The 27,754-nt window shown below is 39.5% G+C and overlaps 1 protein-coding gene across 5 annotated transcripts in view; it reads right to left on the bottom strand.

The window, feature by feature from the left end:
• dlc1 (DLC1 Rho GTPase activating protein) overlaps window positions 1-27,754 on the bottom strand; it is a 64,174-nt gene that overhangs the window by 12,805 nt on the left and 23,615 nt on the right. For 3 of the 5 annotated variants that reach the window (XM_077605810.1, XM_077605812.1, XM_077605811.1), the window contains 3 exons: window positions 3,025-3,096; window positions 1,655-1,736; window positions 368-431 (listed from right to left, as the gene is read on the bottom strand). In XM_077605810.1, coding sequence (XP_077461936.1) covers window positions 368-431; window positions 1,655-1,736; window positions 3,025-3,096 — 218 coding nt within the window. Of the gene's footprint in view, window positions 1-367; window positions 432-1,654; window positions 1,737-3,024; window positions 3,097-8,358; window positions 8,651-23,320; window positions 23,755-27,754 lie in introns of those variants that run through there. The other 2 variants (XM_077605813.1, XM_077605814.1) reach the window with 2 other exon arrangements.

Raw genomic sequence — 27,754 nt, 5'->3', positions numbered from 1 at the left:
ACAGAGGGTCATCCCAATGAATAGCGCCACACACAAGACAAGGTTGTTACTGTGTAGCACTTAAGACTATTAGGGACTTAAGGTTGATTTGCTCAAAAGACAGCAATTCTTGTTTCAAATTTGCCATCTACGTGAGCTTGTACGCTATTTGAAACCCAGAGTTTCTTTTAAGGCAAATCTGTCTCAACTTCATCATTAATATCAAAAGCTCTCCCCTCCACCACCTCGGGGCAGTTCTCTTTGATTTAGAGATGAACTGCTTGCTGCACATTCAATAAGATAAGACAAAACCTAGTGAGTTGATAAAATTGAAATGTGGTTGTAGAGAATGAGTGATTGTGCCGTTGCGTGTGCACTTCAAACCCACCCTTTTTCTTTGCGGTGATATCTCCAGTCTCATAAGAGCACACTTGTTCAGTGTGTTGAGTCTCCTGCAAGGAAACACACAGATACAATAGATTATATATACACAGCAGATCTCCAACACACAGGATGTAGGAAAATATATAAGAGGGAATATAAATGAAAATAGAGGTTGGTGTGGTCTCAGACTACCTAATGAACTGCTAAAGGATAATCCCCACAAACGTGGGAAGAGAATGTGAGGCAGACAGCAAAAGGGAGAGACTGTAATCTGCTAAAAGTGGCTTGAAAATCTTAGGGTGGAGGGACAGAAAGATTATCCCCCCAGCCACCTGGTCAAGGGGAGCGAGAGTGGTAGGGTCCCTCTGGAGAGCTTTTAGAGGAGATCACATAACAATAGGGAGATGTAGGCAAGGAAACTGAGGACTAGTTTGTTAGGAAGAGGTGGGTGATAGCAGCTGAGGGTGGAGACATTGAGATGACTTCTTCCAGATGTATGAAGGCACACCTGTTCTGTTTTGTTACTGGAAACTACAATTGGATCAAGCATGCGTCATTAAAAGGCCATTAGATTCCTTGACCTCATTCTCTGCTCCTTCTCTAGCACAATTCTACTTTGTGTGACCATTGTTAAATTTGTTACATTTAGAAGAATAAGAATGGCTTTCATAAACTATGAAATTGTTTTGCACACCTCTGCCACAAAAGGAGGCAAGAAAGCCAAGAAAATCACGAGTTCAGTGCATTTTAAAACTACAGCCCTTACGACTGTGAAAAAACATTTATGTACAGTAACCAAAGTATAAGTACAAAACTATTATTTAGGTCATAAATGAGCATTCACAGCCGGTCCACCCAGTTAAAATGAATTTGACGTCTATTGTTGCCAATGGAGTGTTATTATTCTCTTTTTATTAATGTTCATTTTGTTTTATTAGCATTGTATTAGTTCATAATGTGATTCATTGATGCAAAATGTAAAAATAATGATTGATAATAACAAAATACAGATACTTTAGACATGGTGAGCAGGACAAATATATACTTCTGAAGAAAAGTTTATGTTCTCAACTGGTTTTCATAAAGTTTGAGAAGACTTCTGAATTTCTTGTACTTAATAAAATACTCGAAACCTTTTTTGCGAACTACTGATTCCTGCTGTATTGTAATCCTCAAACCCCATGATTCCGTTTGGGTAGCAGCAATAGATACATACAGAGAAAAGGAGTGAAGTGGCAAGAGGAATGGTGCTTAAGATCAGAGGAAGGATTAGTATCGGCATGAGTCTCACCTGCAGAGAGCTTCAATGGCATCTCGATCAAGGAAGTCGTGATCCCTGGTGACTGAGGAGATGTCAATGGGGAACTGGGAATCTGAAAGGCGATACATACGTGTGTTCAGCTCAAACTCAACAAGACCCACCGAGGTCTTCCGTCCCACCTTCTCCCCCTAACAGCCTGCATGAAAAGCTAAAAGAGGAAGTGGCATCTTATCCGACCAAACAAACCCAGCTGCAGCTTTCAGAGGCAGCAGGCAGGGGGGATGTGGAGCACTGAGGGATTGATTGAAGAATGACAATAGGTACTCCACTGCAGGTTGGAGCTCTGACTTCCTCTGGTACATTCTTTTTGCTCTGGAGTCAACCTCATTAACAGCAAACCACTGCACAAGTAAGTGCACACCGGTCCAACACTGAGGCACTGACACAAAGTGTGTATGAAAACACACTGGTGGGCCACATTCAAGCGCCTGTAGGAATGTCTTGGCCCAACCCCAAATGGGAATCTTTCATCCAAACCCCAAGGGGCTGCGGTGATAAGAAAATTCTATTGAGAGAATACCATTGCTTTCAGCTTTCTGTATTGACGGAGCCATATCAGATTGCTTATCTTTAGTGGGGCAATAATCATGGCACCACTGACAATAGAAACGTGTCCCAGTGAAGCAAGAGGAAAATGTGGCATCCATAGGCTTCTAATTGCGTGATGGATTTTGTTTTTCTACACAAATTTAGAAAAATAGTCTTGTTACAAATATGATTGGCCTTTTTAGGCAAGAGGATACATTTCGTGGTTAAATTGGAGTGTACGGAAAACGCAGAACAAATAGAACTTTGTCTTGGAGTTACATAAGGGAAGGTCTCTGGTACGGCACGCTAGAGTTAGACGTGAATGGCCCATGAATTTGGGGAAGGTTTGACACCGACAATTTGACTTGTATTTACAATGTGAAGTGAGAAGGAACTTTGGAGCTCTGAGTTATCTGGGCTTAATATGTAGTCCAAGTTAAATTAGTAGTATTTGGAACGTTCAGTACTAGTTTAAAACACCAGCGCTATGACCCATCCCCCCCTCACTCCTCAGGAATTCTTTTTTTTCCTGTGGGAGGTGTGCAAGAACGCACAACTATGCACGATTCCAAAACAGCGTAATTACATCAGCACAATCAATCGCAAAGATTGTGCTGGCGTGTTTAGCATGTAAAGTAAAACCAAAAGAGAACTCTTCTGATCTCAACGGCATCTGACGCACAAATATACAATTAAGACATTTTGGAAACTAGCATAACCAAAAAGACTTAATTTTGCACGTTTTGAGAGTAGCTAGAATATGTTTCCAGAATTCTCATAGTTACACCTTTATGCAGGTGAGGGATGCTGACCTTCATAAAGCTGGGCATACTGTGGGAATCCTGCTGCTCGGAGCCAGGTACAGGCCTCTTTGGCTTCGATTTCTGCAACAACAACAAAAAACACCAAAAAATGAATGCCATAGACAGGCAGTTATGTACAAGTGGTATAGAAAATGGATGGATTGAGATGACAAATGGAAAATGAATTGCTGCCGTCATATATTTGCAGTCCATCAAATTTAAACCTGTTGACCTCATTAGCTATCTCACACTTGGTCACTCTCCTCTCACATGCTTTAAAAGCCGGAGCTCAAAAGCATCCTTCGTGCAAATGGCGTTAACCCTCTAACAAACCAAGTGTGTGCCACTTAAGCTCCTTAGCTGGTATGCTGATTCTTTTTTTTCACACACCGTTAAACAATATTAAAGAACTATGTTGCTCACATTGCTACAGTTTAAAATAAGATAAGTTTCCAAGATCCAATAAATAAAATTTGAACCAGATGCTTCTCAGGCAGTGTCAAAATGACTTTGGGAGGAGATAAACATGGCTTGAGTTTTGTCCAATGAGAAAAAAATTGAAGACACCGCCAATTGTATTTGACAGATGAAAATTTCATTTTAAATTTTTGACAAAGCTTTTTAGTGGACTCACTGACATGACAGTTGTGTTTTAAGTATTCTTCAGCAGTACCATCTCACAGAGTTGACGTACATGAAATCCACTATAGACTATTGTAAAGAATATCCCAATTACCCGCAAACATCATTTAGACAACACATGTCAAATGGTTGGCCACACTTCCGTCTCCTCAACTGGCTGCATCTCCCCCACAGTTGAGTGTTTCTATAGGCAGAAGACAGACAGGAACCTGTGTCTGGGCCTAGAAGGGCTTACTTTACAATGCCGTCTTAAGTGTTGTGACAGCTACAATGAATGTAGCACAGGCATGACAAACACTTGTCACCAAACAAGTGTTACAAAGGCAGGAAGGGACGGCTGTAGATGAAAAAAGGACTGCGTGGACTGAAAATTATGAACTTGTAAGATTTGAAGCAAACATTTAATAAATATTGTTGCCTCAATTTTTACTCTCATAAAACATGTACGTACGCAACACCCAAGTACATGATTTTTCTCTGATTGAAGGAGGGCAAAATCTTCTGAACGCTGCTTTCCTATTGAACATGATTAACGAGATCAAAATAAAATATAATGCGGCCTAATGGAATGGTTAATAAAGGAAATCTCATGCTCCAAATAAAAATGTTCTTAACAGACATTGAGTTCATAAGACTACCGCTGCTGTTTAAATGCTCCAGTCTATGTCATATATTTTCATTTACATACCAACAACAAGCCTGGGCAGCAGACAAACCCACCAACAACTTACGAAGCAAAAACTCTGACACCAGAAGACACGTATGCGCCGAATATGGTATTTGCCAACAAGTTTGACACCAATTTTATTTGAAAAATGAGTTGTATTGTCACAGCTGAGGTGCAAAGTGAGTGCAGATGGCTGAGTGAGCGCATGCATCTTTGGTGATCCCCGTACTTTGGGACACTAAAAGAAAGGGGTAATTATCCAAACATCTGAAAGCAACTGGAATTCTTCAGTTTTCTTCTCTTCCCTATGTCTGTGTTGCTCTGTGTATGCACAAATACTTGTTTATATTTGCATGGCGCATTCTCATGTTTAAAGACAAACCAGTGTAAAAACACTAAACCTATTAAAATGCAAATTAGACATGCAAACACGTGGTTAGATTTCAACCCCCAAATCCCCCCGCAAAGACGAGGAGATCCAATAAGAGGTTTAGAAGACAGTTGACGCACTCCATGTCTAGTGCTGATTACATTGACTTTGCAGACAAACTAAAAACGGAAACAACTGTGGATTCACACAGTAATAGTCATCTATACTAGTCATAGATCTCCACTCATTCACTGGCTCAAAACCACCCCTCCTAATTATTTATAATTTGTTTGCTTCCATAATTTAATCTTTTTTCCGCTCTTCCGCAATGTCCGCCCCAATTCCTTTGCCCTGCCAGGGAACGACCTCACTTCCCCTTCCTGCTTCCTTCACAGGAAGGGAGCCGAGTGGCGCTGCAGTGGCTAGCAGTCTATATTCGGGCCCTGCCTTCGTTTGTTCCTGGCTAGATAATAGGTGGGGAGGCAGCCAAGGCAAACAATGGCTTTTGGGATTGTGTGTATGCACCAAACATCTTCACGGTTGCGGCAGTTGTAAAGCCATAAATGTTTTTCATTTTACAGTTAGAAATAGAAGCATTCCACACCTTGGAAAACAAGGTTTGTTTGATGTGCCAAGGTAACGGAAGTATAAAACATGGTAGCAGAGTCAAGGCTAAAAGCAGCAGGAAAATTGCTGCATATAAAATTGGGAAAACACAATTACTATTTGCACTGCGAGGACAAATTCCTCTTTATTTTTACTCTTTGTAGTGGCAACAGTTCTTGAGAATGAATGAGGAAGGAAAGAAACCGAATATGGTAAAGGCAATGAAAGTTGACAGGTACTTTACCTAAAACTCTACATAGATGGAATAAACTAGGTGGCTACACATGATGAACCAGCTGTTATACGTAGTATGTTGAGGAGAATGACAAATTGATGAGTTTTGTCAAAAGAATGGAAGAATCGGTCTGACTGTGCCGTTCGTGGAAAAGAAGCATGGAAGGAGTGATGAGCATGACTATTAGTGCATAACTAATAACAGCCCTGCTTGTTCTAATAGGGATTACATTACAATCTCCAGTGAATTTTCCCACTGAGTTTATTTAGAATAACCAGTGAGCTACAATCACAGCTGCCCCACAGCTACTTTTTGGCCAATTCTAAAATTAACCACTGCGGTCTTTGCTTTTCTTTTCTTTTCAGTCCTCTCAACGCCTCATCTCCCTGGGCTCATTTCAACTCTGCTCACCCCTTCTCTTCTCTCCTTTTCCTGTGGCAGGAAATGCTAACAATTGGTGGCCAGAGTTTCCCTCCATCGCAGGAGGCCGCAGGGTCTTGCTTGGCCAATTCGGAATGCTCAGATCCAGTGGGACTTTGTTCGGCGGCCCACAAACAAAGGATGCTGCCTCCCGCCTTAAAGTCTCTGCTGCAGACACGGAGGACTGGAGGTCAAGAGCCTGAATACAGTTATCACCGTGGCTGAAGCTTTGAAGTTGGCAGATTGAAAAGAATGCTTGACTAAGAACTGTCGCAAGGCTTATCTACAATAATCTAATCGTCGCCATAACTTCCAGCGCCAACTGCGCTGTAACCCCAAAACTCAGCCAGGGGGGTTCTTACTGACAGTTGCACAAAGTTGTGACATAGTGGGTCTAAAAAGATGAGTTGATAAATGAAGCTGTGGGGTTCAAAAGCTATCAACAAGAAGCACTAGACAGACGCGAAGTCATGATTCTGCTTGTCACAGGGACAAACGAGAAGGTCAGAGGTTCAGAAAACAATTGTTTCACACACACAATACGATATGGCATATTCCAATCCAATCGTCGGGTATTTTATAGTCCATACCTTTTGTGGGGAACTTTGTCGAATGGTACGATGTACAACATTAAAATGGCTGTAAAGATATGAGTGGAATGGAAAGAAAACTAACAACAAGGAATTTATATTGTGTGTTTACAGTAGGTCGATACGGGTGATTAGGAGTAGACGACCACCCGGGAGCCCATGACTGCTGAAGAACTAGATTAGTACAGTAGTAAGTTTACAAGTTCACGTTGTTCAAAAGCGATTGTTCCACCGAATTTACTTTAATAGCATCTCAAAAAGTTTATGTACTCTATTACCATCTACCTGCCTACCACTGAATTGAATTAAATCTTGTTGCTGTAATATGGTTGAAAAAAAACATTAGTGCTCTTATGAAATGCAAGGATGGTCGATGGTACATGTTTTTTTCTAAAGAGTATCATGTTTTTCCATGACTGAGACAGCTGGTACCCCATGAGAAGACTTGGTTGCTGCTTGCTAAGTGAGACAGTGGCAGCACTATCACCATCTGGCTTGCCTCAAGCGATGCCCCCACAAACACACGTTCAAAAGAATAATGAAGATACAAGCAAGGTCTTTTTTTACAGTTGGAAACACACAAGCACACATACGCACAGCTGGGCTATTCGGATCATTGTTGGCTAACTCCAATGGACACTGTCCTCCCCCGATGATAGATTTATGCTCACACAGGGAGTTTAAGCTGGGGATCAGGTGACCACGCGTATTCAAACTCATGATAAGCTTTCCACAACTAAATGGGAGCCTAAACCTAGCTAGGACCCAATTGAAGTTGATACATTTGTCTCCTGAGGCCAGAACCACACTGCTTTCTTCAAAGAGATGGTGGCAGTACAAATGCGTGTGTATTCTCACTTGTGCCAGCTAGATGTGAAATCCTACAGATAAGGATTGTGCTCACATCCTGCTTCACAAAAAAGGGAAGTTTAAACAGGGTTCCTTCATATTTTTCCTCTAATTGAGCGATCATTGAGACTGAAACATCGAGTCCCACACGTGACTTTAGTTTTGAGAAAAATTCTACAGGTAGATCACCCAATGTTAGTATTGTAAACGATGACACTTGCGTCATGATGCCGTGATGTCTACAAGTGTGATGAAGCCTACTCCTATTAGTTAGAACAGAAGCATTGCTCGTTTTGTATCTAGTCCAAAGAATGGGCTAAATGATAAGAAAAAAATTGGCTAAAAAAACTGTCTTAACTCAAAAGCCAAATTCTGTAAATCAAATCAAGACAGGCAGCACAGCTGAAAAGCGGCTTTGATACAGTCTCGTTTCCTTTCGTCTCATGAGCAAAGGTTAGGTTTTGGGGCAGAAAGCAAAAGCACTTGAGTATACAGTGAGATTCCAATAGACACGAAATGAAGTGACAAGAAGAGTCACAATGGATAATTATTGTCTGAGAGAGATAAAATAAATAAATACAAACAGTAGCTCTTGGTTAAGTTTCAAAGTCAGATTAAAAATGAGTCATGGCACACACCATGTTCCTCTTAGTATGTGTGAATAAATGAACATTCTGTTCTTATAAATTGTTTTCTAGAAAAAAGAAAAACTAACAGTTTGACCCAAATAACATCTAGAAAACACAGTTCTGGCACATATTTGTCTTTAAGGTTTATAAATAGGACTTACTTTCATTTTTGTTTTAAATCAATAAATAATCATCTATCGAACACAAACATCTAAACAAGATATAACAATAAGTTTAAGAATAAATGACACACAATTACTATTTGGAGCTATTTCCCTATAAATCAATATATCAAACCAAATAATATTTACATGTTTTTTAAACAAACAACTTACGTGTTAGTATCATTTTCGGAGTGTCCTCAGCACATAAAAATAAAATATAAAAGAAAATAATATTTAAAAAAAAAATCAACTGTCTTCTGTCAAGCTTTTGGTCCCAGAGTTACAGGCAAGCGCTCATGATAAATCCAAAGGGAAGTTACTCTCTAAAAATCAGCTGCAAATGTCCTTTGAGCCTTGGCGGACCCAATAAATCCATGATTAGAATTCCATTAAGCAGCCAAAGAAGTAACATTCAACGATCTTATACTTCTTTTGACGCCGTGCGTGGCTTGTGTGGCTCGCGCTCCACGGCAGGAATGTGAATGGGGAGAGAAGTGATTCAAGCTTTTGGAATGGCCAACTGTGCTGGGACTCCACCCACTGCCACCCCGCTGCTTTCCACCTGATGTATGCGTAGTTCCCTCAATCGTCAATATGTCCCGTCACCGCAACCTCGCTTCAACTTGGACCCAAAACCGGAGCTTTCCATATACTTTTATAAGTTGCGGCAAAATCGAAAGCCGCTCCTTTGTGTCAACGTTTGACGCACGGCCTCAGCGCCGAGCTATTGGGAATGTAGAAAATGGGAAAAAAGATGGAAGTGGGAAAATAGGGTGTCCCCTGTCTGGTGCCTATATTTGGTCGGAAAGGGCTCTAGCACCCCCTCAATTCTTGTGAGGCGTGGTTTGGAAAATGAATGAATTCCTATCTCGTCTCATCTCATTTTCTGAACCGCTTTATCCTCATTAGGGTCGCGGGGGGTGCTGGAGCCAATCCCAGCTGTCTCCGGGCCAGAGGCGGGGGACACCCTGAATCGGTGGTCAGCCGATTGCTGGGCACAAGGAGACGGACAACCATGCACACTCACACTCATACCTAGGGGCAATTTAGAGTGTCCAATCAGCCTACCATGCATGTCTTTGGAATGTGGGAGGAAACCGGAGTACCCAGAGGAAACCCACGCAGGCCCGGGGAGAACATGCAAACTCCACACAGATGGACATGACCTGGATTTGAACCCAGGACCCCAGAGCTGTGAGGTCAACGCGCTAAAGGAAAGAATTAAAAAGATTAGTATAAAAACTTGTTCATTATTATTTTCGTTTTAATAACCACAAACAATAACAATAAACTGTTAAGTTATTCATTATTAACTATCAACTGGGAAAGTTGAGACCTTTTTCATGAGGGTCCCCCCCAAAAATATACAGCTTCTGATTATATGATGGATCTTCTTGCTACACTAGTCCAAACATTGTTTCCCATTTGAAAAAAGTAGTGATGTTCTTTGTGCCCTTTTTAATGAGGAAATTAAATGTATTTCAGACAAAAAATGGGAAACTGACATCTCTACAAGGACTGCTTTGCATTCTGCCACAGTGTTCATTCAATAAGATAGCAGTTACTTAGCCAATAAACAAGCAAGAGTACAAACACAATCTCTTCTTGTTCTACTGAAATAACAAGAAATGTCCACAGTAGAGCACAGAACCCCATCAACACAGAAACATTTCATAAATTTAAATCTGGGTATTTTTTTTTTTTACACTTGAATTTTTGTCATTACATAGACTTCCTTGCATCACTGAAATATATCTGGCCCTTGCTTGATCAGTTTGTAGTTATGACAGTTTTATGACGAATATTTCACAACTGTATCTGTGGCGCGCGTGTGGTGTTGCACACCTAACAAAAAGCAGCTGTAAACTGAATACAAAGTGTATCTTCTTTGTGGAAATAACTTAAATTCCCCTCCACAACACAGGTGGCGAATAGCCCAGATCATTTCACATCATTTATGACTGATGAGTCATAAGGATGGGAAACGTGTTGGCTCCTCATATGTTTTAGATTTTGGTACATGAGTCCTTGCCTGTGTTTGTAAGCGGGTGCATAGGATTTGTTTTAACTGGCATAATTAAAAACAGCCTTTCCCAGTTTTCCAGTATTAGTTTCCTCTCCTCAAAGACATGCAATCATGGTGCGTGTCAGTTTTTGATTCTTAGGATTTATTTTGTCCTTTCATTAAGGAAGGAGTATTTGTATAATCATGGTGTGTATATATATATATATATATATATATATATATATAAAATATATATGTATATATATATATAAATATATATATATATATATATATATGTATATATATAAATATATATATATATATATATATATATATATATATATATATATATATATATATATATATATATATATATATATATATATATATATATATATGAGAGAGCGAGATGTAATAGAGAAAACTGTCATTGTTTTTTCTGCAAAAAATACTGGGAGGAAAAGAGTGATATGGTTATGTTGTGTCTGCTGAAAGCGAAAACCCAGGCTGATGCAGGAGAAGGACACAAAGAATAAGCAAAGAGAGGAATGAGAGATGATGAGAGATTACCAAAGAAGGCCAAATTTAGGAGCTACTAAACACGACCACACAGACTTAGATCTCGACGCAGCTCGCTACGGGTCAACCCAGTTCTTAGAAATCAAGCCTGTAGGAGCCAACGTGCCAAACTGCGTGTTATGCATGAACAAGAAGCATTAGTCAATCCCAGTTTAACGGCATCACAGACAAACTGAATGTTTTCAGAAAAAGAATACATAAGAGCATGAAATCTTGAACATCTCTCAAGAGGCTTCGGCTTTATATGCTTTAAAGATATATGCTACAGTATGTTATTGGGTCATTTTGCCTCTATATTTCTACTCTTTGCTGCTGGGTGCAGCGACAGCTGCAGGTTGAACCACCTCTGACCCCCTGACAGAAGAAGCATCTGGAGAAGGAAAATGAGCATGAAAAATGCATTTAAACCTGCTCAACTTTTAGATTAATGCGCAGAAGACAGTTGTAACATGTAAAGGGTTGAAGAGAAGAATAAGAAAAATGCAAAACTCCCCATTCCGATGCTTCAGCTCGCCTTCTGGCTCACCTTTTCTAACCTCCAACAAGGAGGCCAGGTGAGGGTCACTGGATGGCCGTGTCAGCCACATACACATCCACACACACAAAGTAACACTCCCAAGGCCGTGTCAACAAGGACTCAGTAAAGAGATAAACAAAAGTTATGGCTCAGTCGAGGTCAAGCCCCCCAAGAAACACAAGGTGTGTGTATATGTAGATTTAAGTAATAATATCAGTATCTACAGTATGCTTTCTTGTGTACTATTATGGTAAACATATGTTAACTAAGAGTGTAACAGTACACAAAGTGATATTTCACGTCACTCAATCTCTGGTACACAAAAATGATAATACAAAATGTTTTCCTTTTTAAACATGCATACAAAATGTCCTGCAACTTTCACTGACAAGTTCAGCTAACTTCAATATCTGTATGTGTTTGCGAGCCTTGTGCTTCTAAAAACAGGAATGGCCATGAATAGTACACCTAAGGTAGATTTGCCCTATATGATAGTAATTTGACAAAGAGGGGGGATGCTTCCAATCACACAATAGTGACGAGGACGTAAAGAAAGACCAGCACATAGACATACAACACATACACAAACAAAGGAAGTGCGAGGCAGACAGCGGCCCAAATGCCTTGCCGACACCCTCTCCGGGCTTTGATGGACTGACCAAGATCACAATGGGGGCTGACACACAAAGATGTCAAAAACAATGGACATAGGTTCCTCTGGCATGTATTTTGCTTTAAATATCATTCATAAAACAAGTCTTTTTTTAAAGCAAACCATTCCTTTATACATGGACACATATGTAGATAGACGGCAGCAGTAAGGTGTTACTAGAACGTGGTGCAACATGGAAAAAGAAAGCTATAGTGACAAAAATGGGATTTGCAGGAAGTCTTGCTTAAAATGTCCTTTGTGAAAGGATAATGGGCTTTTAAAGTGATGGCGTGTTGAGAATGTGCTTGTCTGCACGTTTACAAAACACAAACATGTTGTTAAACCAGTGTTTTCCAACCTTTTGACTGGTGGCTTGACCTTAATGTTTGATGGAACCCATTGATCATAACATTTATCGGAATTTCAAAAGAACTATTCTAAAAGAACTAGTGACAAATATATGATAGTAATTTTCAATATAAAAATAACATGTATTCATCACCATCAGAAATTCATATTAAACTTTTTTGGGGGAAAAACCAACAAACAATGAGACTTAAAATTCCTTCTTAGCAGTACGTATTTAGGAATCGAGGGTATGAGACCGTTTCGATTGTGGCTCAAAACAAATTTAAGCCCCAGAATAGTCAATGACGCACTGCCATTTCTCACATCATTGAATTCTTTCAAACAATCTGATATTTTTCATTCACTTGACAAATCCCATTCCTTGCACTGAATTCCAATGTTTCTCTGATAAAGTTAAACCACATGTGGCTCTGGCTTATCTTTGGCATTCTGACAATGGCACTGCGAAAGTTAACTTGAACACACACAGACACACACATGGAAACAAACACTAAAACACGTGCTAAGCCTGGCTCCGGCAAGCCATTTAGTCCAGTTCTTCCAGTCCATTACAAAAGCATTCTGAGTTTGGGGTTACTTTTGAGGCATTTGGGAAAATCTAGGAAGGCATTCTGGAAAACTAAAGTCCACCTCGTTTTTTAGTGCTTTCAAATACGAGAAATTCATTCATTTTCTCAACCGCCTTCCTCACAAGGGTGTCGGGGGATGCTGGAGCCTATCCCAGCTGACTTCGGGCAATAGGCGGGGGACATCCTGATTTGGAGGAGAGCCAAAGCAGGGCAAGAGGAGACGGACAACAATTAACACTCACACTCATACCTAGGGGCAATTTAGAGCGCTCAACCAGCCTACCATGCATGTTTTTGGAATGTGGACAGGAAGGGACTATAGCAAACCCTTAAAAAGTGTTAACTTTCCATTTAAGTCACAAAGAGTGTCTGACTATATGTCCGTTACATTTGCAAGAGGTGGAGGTCTTTAGGAAATCAGCGAAATGCTCGAGGAATGACGTTTTTCCTGGAAATTTTAAAAATCCCTGTTCTGTTCAAGACAAGTTAGAAACCATTGAGTCAGATTTTCCAAACTGACCACACCCGTTCATCAACCAAAACCATTTAAAAATGAGCAAGTATTTCCATTTTCTAAACTGCTTGTCTTACCAGAAGCATGGGTGAGCTACGCCTATCCCAGTTGTCTTTGGGCGAGAGGTAAGGGGTACACCCTAGGCCTTTTGCCAGCCAATTGAGAGCAAACCACAGAAAACCACCACAGATTCACATTCACACCTACGGGCAATTGAGAGCCTCACATTAACATACCGGCAATGTTTTTGGAAAGGGCAGTACTCGGAGAAAACCCTCACAAGCTTTGCACAGGCCAAGATTCAAAAATGAAAATACTGAGACTGATGTGACAAGGAGTCTTGTCGGCTGCCCACGCATTCATCATCTCAAATCAATGACCAAGTCAGACGGTGTACTCACATCCACAACGTTTGCATGAGTGGAGGGCCCACGATCAAGTAGGTAAAATCTCTCCCCTGCTAAATGTGTCTTTCTACAGTCAGAATGCAATAACACAGGAAGTGGATGCTTTAGACTCGCCTACCCGACCTGTGACCTGCTTCGACCTCTCCAAAGTAACATGACAAAGCATGTAGACATGATGAGGAGACACAAAACAGTTTCAGCCAGGAGACTCTTACTAATCCAGAGACATCTTGTAAATTTGCAACTGCCAGCACTGTTGGCAGTGGTTTGAATTTTTCAAGAAGCTTCTGCTGACTAAGCATCTGACCCCTCTATATGTTTTCAGATTTGAGTGGATAAACAGTTTTCAAAGACTTTAAAAAATTTAAATAATTAGACATCACAAATCAACAATTTTAACAGGCCCTTTTCTGGTAATTTTCCTTATCGTATCAACAATGATCGGTCTGACAAATTCCAGCATGAAGCCAGACATCATTCTGATAATAAATCATTACTCCGGCGATAGCTTTTACCTACTAAACCAGAAAAAGACATGACGCAAGTGATAAAGATGTCTTGTGCATGAAAGAATTAAACTGTTCCAACAAGGCTTTGGAATGCATTCCTGATCAAACTGACAAATATGTATAATTTTTTTCACTTGGCATACTTTTCAGGTGAATTTGAATAAATATTGACCAAGAGACTTGGTTCCTGATGACTACAGCCTGACTTGTTTGCCTGTAGGAATGGCTGACCCAAACACCGTTGACAGGAATCTAAGGAATTCCGCATAACGAGCCTGACACAAATAAACAGCAGAAATAAAGTAGGCATTCAGTTCTGTGTATAACGTAGAAAGAACATGACGAAAGTATACCCCTTGAAGGGAAATGGCAGGCATGTCGTAAATTTGCAGCAGACTTAAAAGAGACAATTAACAAATTATTCTTTGAGCCTTTCCAACTTCAAAACAACTTTTCTGCTCACTTACGTGTGCCGTGTATAGCAGAACGTCACACTGACGATGAACTAAAATGCAGGTAAAATTGAGAAATCAAATATCTGAAACAAAACCATTCCAATCCCATGGCTGTAAGTGTGGAAAACCCCCCAACATATCTCACCTGAGTACAAATTGCAGGTCTATCCAAAATATGATGAAAAAAACGCTATTTACTGTAAGGAAAATAAATTCCATTGGTTTATTTATTAGCTCATGAATTACCCTGATCTGTTTGGAGGTGATTTTTTTCATGAACAGCAGTCATTGCTGTCTTTCTGCTCTTCATCGGTCTCTTGGGAAAGATTGCTTAACTTCTGTGCATGTAGGAAAACTAATACCGTCCAGCTGGAGACTTGCAGCAGTGACTTCTTCACCATATGCCTGCCAGATTTTGCTATTATTTTTTATCTTTTGTTGGTTTGCCCAGTTACCACAGTTTACTCAATGAAAAAGGAAAATATTAAGAGTGGACAGGAAACATTAAACAGGCCCACTAAGGAGAATGGATGGATGCAGAATATTGACTTGATGGTTCCAAAGATACATAAGATGCAGTATGCATTCTCATTTATAATAAATAATGATCATGTGTGAAATGTGTCTACTACAATTTGAGTGCAAGATAAACCTGGGCAAAAATCCAATCTTTTTTCTCTGCACCACTTAAAATTGGGCATACACGGTGCAAAGTCATGTTGCATAATTTGAGCAATCAATTCTTGCCATTTTTGAAGAAGGGTATTAAAATGCAACTGTTGGGTACGTAATACTTTGCTCTGACAATGTTGGTATGTGCAGGAGAAACAGAAAACAGTATAGATTCCTTAGAGTCAAAAATGGATCCTGATTTTGGCCATATAGAACCAAAGAACTCCCTTACAACTCAGCTTGTAGTACAAATGATTTAGAGCCAACCCAGACTTAAAGGAGATGCTCTTGTTGATGTTGTTGTGTTATTCGCACACAAGTTTTGAACTTGATCCTTTCAACTGCCATGCTCTTAATGCATCGGACCGAAGTGGCCTTTCTTGCTCAAATTTCAGTGTATGCCTATCAAAAGGGGCCACCCAAGGGGCTCTTATGACACCTTTGTTAATCTAACAGAAAGTGCGTCAAAGAAAATAATTCTCTATTTATTTTCAAATTAAAGTCATTTTGTAAAGCATGTAACTCACACAAGAATATACGACTGAATAAATGCATAAGGCTGGTACTTTCAAATCACTATATGTTTGGAGGCAGAATGACAGTTAAGGTGTTTTAAAAAAAAAAGGCTAGCCACACTTAGTGTTAAATGACCCTGACCTTATGCACACATCCACAAAGTCATTGGGCTGTCAAAGTGTCACTTCAGCAATGCGCTAACGCTAAGCGCTCCAGTGCTTGTATTATGGCCAGCAATAAGGAGGTAAAAGGGGAGGTCAGCCTGGACATGGAGGGTGACACTCAGCAAGTGGCCCTGTGTTCATTCATTTGGGGGACAATGGGGGTTACACTCTAAGAGTGCCCATAAGGTGAAAGGTCGGTGGCAACACATCTTAAAGGCAAGGCGGAAGACACATTAAGTGGCTGCTCTGTCTACAGAGCGATTGTGCTGCAGGGCGATGGAGGTCTTCATTGGAATGAGCTCGCAGCAACGTCAGTTAAGTCTTGACTTTAAATACATATTAAAAGGACAGATGGACGGGGATGGAAGGACTAGCAGACAGTTCGACAGATAGAGGACTGGGACGGACAGACGAAGAGAGAGATAGACAGATAAATAGATATTTCCCCTTGGCACATCCTTTGAAATTCTGAGAACTGAGTTTAAAAAACACTCTACAAGCCTGAACGCATTCATGCTTGGTTTCTCAGAAGCACTGAACTTACGCATACCTTTAGAAACCTTGCTTTGTGCAGTGGCATGCTGAAATAGATTATTGACACCCGCAAAATATTCCAAAAAGTAGGAAGGATCGAATTGATTAGAATACTTTTGTAAAGGTTTTGAGTCCCGCACTGATTTATTATTATTATCACAATGATCATTTCTTTACATAAAGTACTAGAAAGTCAAAATACTGCAATGCAATGGTGAACAATGCTAAAGCATATTATGATTACAAATACATAAAATCCAGGAATGAATGCGTAAATTAATTTTTAAAAAGCCATGCAGCCATGTGAGACCGTCTAAAGGCAACAGACACAGGAAATGAAGGCCCACCGAAGAGTAAACAAGCAACATACCACGAGATCAGGCACCCCAAGAGGTAGTTAAGTCACCAGAGATGAAGTCGTTTTAATGGTGCACTAAAAAAACGTTGTTAGTACCCATCTGGAAAAGATTCAAAGGGAATGTGACTGTTTCACAACTGATGACTAGTGACAAGCCCTCATGGTATCATCTAGACACCTATCCTTATTTCAGACTGCAACATAAAATAGAAAATATACCATACGCTATGGTCTGAGGGTACTTGCATCCTCCCCTCTTAAATACATTTCCACGGTATCGGATAGGAAGTCTTTAACAAAAATGTGATCGGGACATCTCTAGTAAACATATTCATACCTGAGACCACCATACAATGTCTAACATACAGCTTAATACTAAAGGGAAGCCATTGCATTGCCAGACCGTTTTTCTAATTCAAATATACAACTTGTATCTACATAAAAGGGACAAAGAAGCAACCTTGCTCACGATAGCGCTCCTATAATTTCTGCTGACACGGTAAAGATGTTGGCTAGACGGGCTAGAAAATCTGCGGTGCGAAATCAGAAGGAACGGAGCAGGAGCAAATTCCACAATGTGTGCAAATATTTGTGCACACCACTTTAGACTCTAAGCTGCGCTGAATCGAGGCTTCAATGAGTATCAGCAGTGCAAGGATCTGCGCCCCATTGCAGTGAATTGTCAGTGGGCAAGCTTAAGCAGCTTTGTTTTTCCAACTTCTATCTGGATGTTTGAGTGCTTCAGGGAGTGGAGAGTTTGCCCAAATTCTATGCCTAACAATCACATCACCTTCATGTTAGAGTAAAGAAATGGCTGGACAAGTGGACAAGAAGAAGTCAAGAGCATGCATCAAGTGGGCTTCTGGTGGTATTGCTGAAGTGGTGCTTGACATCTCACTTGACGACGACGGGGACAGAAATGGAATTTGGGCCTCTTAAAAGGCACATTTAAAGGTTTGAGGGGGCAATTGTTATGTTGTTTTCAAATTACTTAGAGGCAAAATTGGGAAAAAATGATGTCTCTAAAGAATGGTTGTCAGATTCAATTCCGATAGCTGGATCGAAATCACTAAAGACGATAAAGTGCCACTTGCTCAATTTATTATTTGCTTCTTTTATTCTATGATACAAGCTGTTGGATTGATTTAAAATTGTCTTTGATATAGCTGGCTAAAATGTCCATGACTTCCAAGGTAAAATTCAAAATGCTTTGAAAACTGCACACATCAAAATAATTGTGTGTATCTAATTGTATGTTTAGGTGATTCGATGAGGAAATGTAATATAATGCAGACACACATCGTGATCAAATCATCAAGATTTAAAACACAGAATAAATTGGAAATTGTTGATCAATTCAAAAAACGGGATGTGTCAGAAGGTATATTGAAGGACTATATGCCCTAAATAGAGAAAGTGTGAAAGAGAGGGAGGTGTGGTAAAGAAAAAGCAAAGTAAACAAGTTTGGCGTGAGCTTGCTCGAGTCATTGGGTTTAGCAAAACATTCCAGAGACTTCGAAACAAGCGGCCTTGTGAATGCACAGGGGCAGAAACAAGGGGGCTTTAAATCACTGAACAGGAACCATGTTGAAGGACTCTAACTCAATCATAAATATCTCAAGAGTGCTCACAGGACCTTGTATAAATGACAAGTGACAACCATTCGCCTATATCATCATTGAACAGTCCTGCTTTATAACATGAACACACACATTAGGAAGAGATACAAAAAGTGACATCAGGTCTTTGATGCAGAAATTGTAAACCTCCAGTGTAAACCGTGAGCGTCATATTTCTATCTGAATACCGATGGGTATCATTAAAGAACATCTTATTTAGCTCCTTGTAAAGACAGCCACTGAATATGTTGATTGTTCAAGTGTGGCGATATTCAGTCATGAGTGATCTTCGGGAAAGGTCTACTAAGGCAAACAGATCTATTATAGAAAGCAATGGTTGGCCTACTTTTTCGCTTTCCTCATGACTAGATGGATGCTGACGTTACACTTAAAAGACAGTCGAGCTTTTATCCTGCCTTAATAAAATTATAATCAGTTTCTTTTTATAGACACTAACTGAAGAGCCTGGCCTAAATGTGAAAGCATCCTGAAACCTGATTTCCCACTCTGGGAATTGGAGCCAAGAAGAATGTTTAACACAATAATAATCAAGAAATGCTGACTTAAAAATGGCATTCGAATTTGTTTAAAGGGTGAAAGAGAATCACAGGATATACACAGGTGACCTTTGTTTTTGAGTAGCAGATTAAGCTCTGAAAAGCTCTTGGGGTAAGAGTATCTTGTTGAGGCTAATTTGCTACATGAGCGCCTGCCGCGCTTTTATTCACCAAGATCTCTGCTGATCTCGCAGTGGTGTGCCCTTTCTGACTTCCTCTTTGGACATCCCTGAGGCGTGAAATGGTCCTGCTGGGTCCCCGTTGGGTCACAATGGACACAAGGACATCTGCGTCATTTACCAGTATGCAAGACCCGAGGAGACCGGAACATGTCTTTGGACCTCCTGCTGAAGCACCCTTGAGTCACATACAATAGCTTGATTTCCACTTCACAAAAACACATAAAGACAACAATTGTACCACATGCGCCCTGATAATGAACAAGTCGACTGTATAACTATTGTGAATTCTTAACCTGTAGTACTAGAAACCACTTACAGGTATGCGTCAGTACCAACACCACTATTATATTCATATTCAACTCACATGCAGAAAAAAAGTTGACCCTGAACTTCACAAAATATGCCTCAAGCATTTAATTTTGCCACACAAGTGGAAATGTCTTCAAATAGTTGAACATACTTGAAAATAATATTAAATATTAAAAAAAAAAATGTCCATGTTTTTCTTTTAAAACCCCGTTGAAGCTGCTCTTTCTCTTAAATATATACTATAATAATAATAATTACTTGGCACAGTCTATCTCAGGTTTCAAGGTACATGTATTTAGTATTAATTTTGAAGGTTGACTCACACTCAATACTCTGTGTCTGTCATATTCACATAAAACTACAATTTAGGAAAAATGTGGAAATATGCAGCGTGTAAGGGGCTATTTAGTGGTATAAACACACACACAGTTTGTCTTATGTTTGGTAAGACTAATTTAATACAGAGTGCAATTTGGTATCCACTCTTTAGGGATGGGCAAAATTGGTGAAGTAGCACACACAAGAGCACTGAGTCAAAACCAAGCCTTGAATGAAAGCCGACTTATTTGACTTGCGTTGACATTTCTCAACCAGTAGCAGTAGACCTCTAATTATTTTGGGTTACCCTTTTGGAACACAAGAGAGCTTGTTTTGAACAGAAGATGCATTCACTAGGCATGTTGGTTAACATGACTTAGCCCACAAGTGGGTAAAAGCTCTTGATTTAGCACTGTATTATGACAAGGACAAGCTCAGAATGCATTTGTGAGCATTAAGCATTAAGGGTTAACACACCCACAAACGTATGTGTATGTGTATATATATATATATATATATATATATATATATATATATATACACACACACACACACACACACACATGTATACGTATGTATATATATACACATATATATATATATATACATATGTATATATGTATATATACACATATACATACATATATATACATATGTATATATATACATATATATATATATATATATATATATATATATATATATATATATACACACACACACACACACACACACATGTATACGTATGTATATATATACACATATATATATATATATACATATGTATATATGTATATATACACATATACATACATATATATACATATGTATATATATACATACATATATATATATATATATATATATATATATATATATACACATATATATACACATATATATATATATGCTACATATATACACACAGGTATATAAAATGTCTCATCAACCTGGGAATATTGGTGGGCTATTTTTCAAAACAGATCAGGGAAGAAATTTAAAAAGAGTAATTGGACAGACCCCAATACTGCAAGCATCAACATAGGATTTGCTTTTCAGAGATGAAGTAAAGTCAGGCAGTTGAGAGCATATTATGAATAAGTGATACTACCAATGTTGGTTTGTTCATTCACTTCTGTGAAGGGCATGGCTTTGCCCCTAGACTCAAATCAAACCTTATTTGTCATTACAATCATTAATAATATTTGTCTCCTTGAAATAAGAAATAAAAGAAAAATGATTAGACTCATACCCCTCCAAAAACAACAAAGGGAGCGATTCAAGGGAGCATCAGGGTAATATGGGGTGGAGCAATGATCTGCTTATAATTTTCAGTGAACAGACTATACAAAGGCTTGCATGATAGCTGACCTTTGCCAAATGAATACGCACAGTGTTCTTTGATGCATGCTTTACCCTTGAGCTGTAAACATGCTGAAATATGTGATCTGATCACACGGGCAACAAGAGTCGAGTCAACAAGCCTATTTAGATGATGTCCCTAGGCCACACCGCCAGTCTACAATTGATGTAAATGCGTCATTTACGGTCACAGACCACATCAGACTACATCACATGCAATGTTGTGTAAAATTTAAAGTATGATATTCTCAGACTGTTAGGTTCAGGAAATCTGTTCACTTTTCAATTATTATTCCAGCAATTTCTAATACAGAGTCTGCTGTAGTCAATCTCATTATTAGTTTCACAGGTATTAGAACTGCAGAAACTACAATATCAAAGCTGTTGTGCAATACAGTATATCTTCCCCTCACTACCTTGCATAACAATGTATCTTTAGACCAGTGTGGTGGCTTAAGCCAATGTGGGTACAAATCCGTCGATTAAGCACGTCCTTCTTGGGACAAAACAATGTGTTCCTGCACTTAATGGCCTGGAAACATTCATCGATCAAGTGAAAGGGCGTTGAGTTTTACATTTACAGCACCTCCACACAACAGCTGAACAGAAAAATACTGACAAGCACCCTGACAAGCTTACTTACTTAACATTGTAAGTTCTTATCAATGAACAGCTGTCATTTATGTGTAACATACGTTGAATGGCGACCATTAGATTGTTTGCTTCACTTTTGAACTTTGTCTTTTATGTCGGACAGTGAGAGATACTCATGTTGATCCTGAACAAAGTTTGTCGATGGATATTTATAACTTTGTGTGCTTTACTTCAATAGAAAGGTGAGGCCACAGGGCATTGACCTGCAATTTGGTTAGGCAAAGACAAATTCTTTCACTTGCACTGATTTCGAGGAAGTTGAGGGTTCTAAGACGATGTAACCAAACTTCACATAACTCACACCTCTTAAAGATAATCACACCTAACTATAAGAATGTTGAAGTGGCTGGAAACTGTTGGTTTGGCCTATCAATACTATAGAATGAATAAGGGTTCATGTAAACTCAGTGTGTCTGTAAAAGTGACTTGTTCAAGGTGTATGTTTTTACAGTTCTATTGTGCATTACTAAACAACAGGAAAATTTGGAATCAATTTTTTTTCTTGTAGGAAAAAAACAGCTTAGATGGTATATAATCATAGAACGAAGAAGAGAGAATGTCAAGGTTTCAACACATACAAATTTAAGATGTCTATATTTACATCCTTCTTTTGACAGTTCTTTATGATAATATTTTCTTCATTGGACATTGTTTATAATTAATGACTGCTGTAAGAAAAAAATCACATCGATGTTGATTCTACAGTATATCACTATAATATGAGCAAGTATGCAAGTTAGCTAATTCACTTACAGTATACTACTAAGCTACAGCACCAAGTGTGCAATGCACACTGGGTAACGGGGAAAAGAATTCCCACTAATGGGCTGGGCCCTTACCATGCACTGCTGGCTCATTAGTTAGAGAGGAAATGCATGAGGACCCATACACGCGAGCTTGCAGTGACATGGAATGAAATAATGAAGTGGCAGTTTTCATGAGCACGGAATGTCATTTAAACATGACAACAATAAGAAGACAACTTTAAGTCATATCTCTTAACACAAAAGCAAAGCCCATTAGAGAAATGTCTAAACCACCCATAAGAGGAAAGCTGGAGTCAGAATTGTAACATGTCCCTAAGATAATCATGTTTCCCTATCTCTATCCATGGACAAAAAAGTGTGGGTTACGCTGGATTGATCACCAGCCAATAATTTACCAAACTGGGACAGACAACCATTTACATACAGCTGCATGAACTACTATATAAATGTTGTCCAATGCACCACAACATAATAAAAATGGATCTACAATACACAATGTGATGCATTAATGATCATTACGAGATAACATTACTCATCTTACTTACCCGTCAGTCGGCTTTCCCAAACATTTTTGTTGATCATATCTAAGGCTTTAGAGCTAGAGCATGTGTTGTTGCCACTGAAGGATCTCTGGAGCAGGAGCATCCTGATGGAGCGAGACGTCATATTGACACTTCTGACAGCAGCTTGATGGAGCTCAAATTTAACTCCTATGTTCTTTTTTCCCCTCCCTAAACCTACTTCCTTTGCTGATCAGGAGCCTTTGTACACCTTCCCGAAAGCTTGCATCTATACTGCTCAAGCCTTGTTCCGAGGGGCTGATTTTTTCAATTTAAATAGGCTACCTGCTCTCTTCAGATCTGTTGTCTTTTTTTTCATCTCTGTCTCTTTCTGGCTTTCACTCTCCTCTGTTCTAGTCTGGACTGTACACTCCCATCTGCTGCAGCAAGCTTCAATGCGGTAACTGCCGGGACACAAGCAGTCAATGCCGCAATACTCTCATATTCTATTCTCTCCAGTGCTTGTGTGTGCGTGTGTAAAGATTGGGCGAGTGTGAGTAAGTGCTTTCTGACTCAAGCTTCAGTGGTCATGGTGCGTATCTGAGTGCTTTAGAGTCACAACCTATGTCTCGCATCGTTGTTGTATCCATTTACCATAGGCGGCTGTGGTTGTTTTTCGGTTGGCTTCACATTATTGGCAGGCAAAGAAATACATATGCAGTACCTGTACAGCACAGCAAATTGTTCATTCGGGAACAAAGTGGCAAGAGGTATTAACGCAAACTCAGCATAAGTCTGACAAGAAAGAGGTTTGATGTTGGAAGGTATTGGAGAGTGACTGTTTTAGTATTCCTTTGTGGAAGAAGAATTTGACTACAGGCCTTTCTACTTATGGAATACAGTGGTACCTCGTCATACGACCGTTCGTCATTCGGAATGCTCGTCTTACGGGGGAAATTTCGATCGAATAATTCGCCCGTGATGCGGTCAAAATTTCGTTATGCGACCAAGCCAGGTGGCCATGGCATTTTTTTTTGCATATCTTTCGTGTACGTATAACAATATTTACGAGCACCGGATGAGCTATTCAGACCAGGAAACGCACAACGCCCATGCGCGGGGAAAAGAGGGCTTTCTGGGTAATGAAGTATACTCGTGCTCGCAACAGCATCCCCGGGGATGCGAACACAGATGCTACAAGCTAAAAGGAGCCGCTAGCCAGCGCCCCCGAAGCTACCATGAGCAGCGGGGCGATCGCTGATAAAAGACTCTGCTCGTTGGCTGCTCATAAGAACATCGGGGGCACTGGCTCGCAACAGCATCCCCGGTAGAAACTCTATCATAGTCGCCGTTCGAGGGGATGCAAACACAGATGCTACAAGCTAAAAGGAGCCGCTAGCCAGCGCCCCTGTAGCTCGCATGCGCAGCGGGGCGACTGCTTGCTGCTCGTTGGCAAGTGGTCGTGCGTTCTCCGATTGTGAGGACATTTGTGTGCATCATTTTCGGAATATTTTGAAGGGAATAGTACGACAGCAAACAGACCATGGATAGCGAACGTGAGGGTGGAGTGTTTGTTCTGTTTACGAGTGCGTCGTGTTGAAAACAAACCGAAGCCCCCCGCCCCTTTTGTGCGTCTCTCTCTCCCCTCGGCGAAATCCGCCCAATTTTAGTTAGATTAAACACTTTATTTCTATTAAACCACTCGTTATTTATTACTTTGTCAATATATGGCGAATTATAAGAAATAAAACATTTTTTTCAATCCAATATCCTGTTTTTGGTGTTTTTTTCAGAGAGTTGGAACGAATTAATTTGTTTCCCATTCATTTCAATGGGAAACTTTACCTCGAGTTACGAGAAACTTGTCATACGAGCTCAGTCCCGGAACGGATTAAGATCGTATGTCGAGGTACCACTGTAATTGACTCAGACGTTTTTAAATAAGCTAATGGATTTTATGACCATTTTATGTCCAGCTCACCAATGAGACATCAGAGTTATCAATTAGGACTATTACTAAAAGCCCCACATCTGAAAATGCATGTGAACTTAGAGCAAAACAACTGGCACAGAAAGGGTTAGAGATCATGGATCTTGAGTTTTATAGATTATTAAAAAGAAAACCAAGTACTATAAATTACAGTACTTGTTTCATTCAAGGATATTGCTTTCCTATCCCATCTTTCTGTTTAGACATGGTCAGCATTAATGCCAAGTGCCTGGGAGTGTGCATTTCTGTGCATGTGCTCTTGTGAGCTTTATGCAAAGTTCACATTGTCCTCAATTGCATTCCCAACTGAAGACTAGCAGTTTTACATAAAACCAAGCACTCCTGCTGATTGCTCCGGCTAGTGAAGGTAATGTAGTCAGCACTGGTTCATTGCAGTCTGCAGATAGCATTATGTTCATCACGGCTAATTGGCTTTATTGCTCCTTGTAGTTGGCTGAGACTGATAAGATTGGATTCCTGAATCTCTTCCTTTCGCTATCCTTCTGTCTGTGGTCTTGCAATTTTGGACTGATCTCCTAAAATATTATGGCAACAGGATGGGTGCTGTGTTTAGGTAAACAAACAATACTAAGCAACCTCAAACATTGCTTTAAGCGTGAACTAAATGATCACTCAGGCATAAAACGGTGACTAATGTTGTTCATTTAACTTTTATAATGAAGTGTATTTATTTCAACTTCATCAACAACAGAAGGGTCTTGACCATTTAATGAATGTCCAAACCTGAACCATTATTCTCATTCAGATTGATTTGACCAGAGCCAGTCTAATTTTGTCAGTAAGTGAAGGGTTTAAGAAACACCTCACAACAGGAAAATAGCATTGCTCATAAAAACAATTTAGACAAACTAGCAACAGAAACATACACTATTTACACACATTAATGAATTTTCTGTGCCAATTATCTCCACAAGGTTCGCGTGTGTCCTGGAGCCTATGCCAGCATACCATGTATAAGCGGTTTTAATGTACATATAGTTTTCACTATAATTAACTCAATAATCTGGTTCAAATGTACAAATCCAACATTTACAGCTAAATACAAATTTGATCCACTATTTCAATGACCTTCTGTGTTACCATTAAATTTTTTCACCCAGTGACTGTTAAGCAAGCAGGCTTCCTGTTGTAAATTCCCTTCAGTTTCATTTCAGAATGTAAAGCAAAGCGCCGAGCGAGTCCCAAAAGTAGTCGCTGATGCAATGGATGGGAAACAAGAGATAGAACAAAGGGATACCGGGGTTTTGAACTTCTATAAATCCTGCTCCTATAAATGTATTTACTGCTGGTTGAAGTGTGAAATAGAAATAGAGTTCACACAGTACCAGTCTCTACACAGGAAGCAAAGGCGAGCGAGGAGGGGCTTATGTTTTGGCGAGGTCTGTTAGACTGATGAGGAAAGCCAGGAATGTGACCTTGCACAAAGACAGTGACTCTTGTACTATTTATGGATATGTGGCAAAAAGTAGGATAAGGCGGTCTAAAACAGCAGGAACAGTCACAGAAAAACAACCATCACTCACAAGCTAAGTTGGACTTTGCTTTGGGCTACTGGTTTGCATTCCGTCTCTCAAGCCTTGACTGTCCTCAATAGGCATATTGCCACCGAGTTTAAAGAAGGCAAAGCAAAGTGTGTCAACATTAAGGGAAAACAAGGCGCTCTGTGTGAATGTTGGTTGTTTGCATCGTGTTAAACTTATTGAGAGAAAATTGGTGTGGTAAATTGGGAATTTTGTAAAACTCAGAACGATACTGGCTGAGGCTGAATTGTCAGTAAAACAATATCTGATGTGAAGAAAGATGTTGTTTACCAATATAATTTCAGAAAATAATAAGCGCATCTCCACAAATGTTTTAGATTTAGGTTTCAACTTTGGGATTTTTATATGAACTGACGAGTGAACGTCCTAATGAATATATTAATTGCAAAACAGGACTAAGTCAGTGGTTCTCAAAGTGTGGTATGCCAAAGATTGACTGAATTAAATGTTTAAACAATCTAATCTTTATCTGCGACAATTCATTAATTGAGCACAGTTGCATTGTTTTAAAAGATTACAGTCCTGTTTCTTTTCAAATATTTTGGAAAAATGTCTAGGTCTTAAACATTTTATGTAACTCGATCTTTAAGTACTGTATTTTGCTATTTCATTAATTTTTAGGGAAATCACAGTGTACTATTAATCATCAAATTATACTTATAAAAATAACTAAAACATCTTTTGTTCAGAAAGCTTTGGCCTACTAAACAAAATTATTTTAACCCATTGCCTTCCATTGACATCAAAAGTCCTCCAATTCATTTGAACTGGGAAAACTGACAGCGGGTGATTGTGTTTCAGAGCCAATGACCACACTAGATTTCAAATATAGTACTACATTTTGACTGGGTGAGACTAGAAGCACTGCCAAATAGTCAAAACAGATTGGACGTCTAACCGCCATCATTCCCAGCTAATTAGCCCCAT

Source organism: Stigmatopora argus, chromosome 7 (assembly GCF_051989625.1).
Source record: "Stigmatopora argus isolate UIUO_Sarg chromosome 7, RoL_Sarg_1.0, whole genome shotgun sequence".
In the NCBI taxonomy this organism is placed as follows: Eukaryota; Metazoa; Chordata; class Actinopteri; order Syngnathiformes; family Syngnathidae; genus Stigmatopora; species Stigmatopora argus.
Note: the sequence above shows the minus strand (reverse complement) of the source record. Positions and strands in the feature narration are given on the sequence as shown.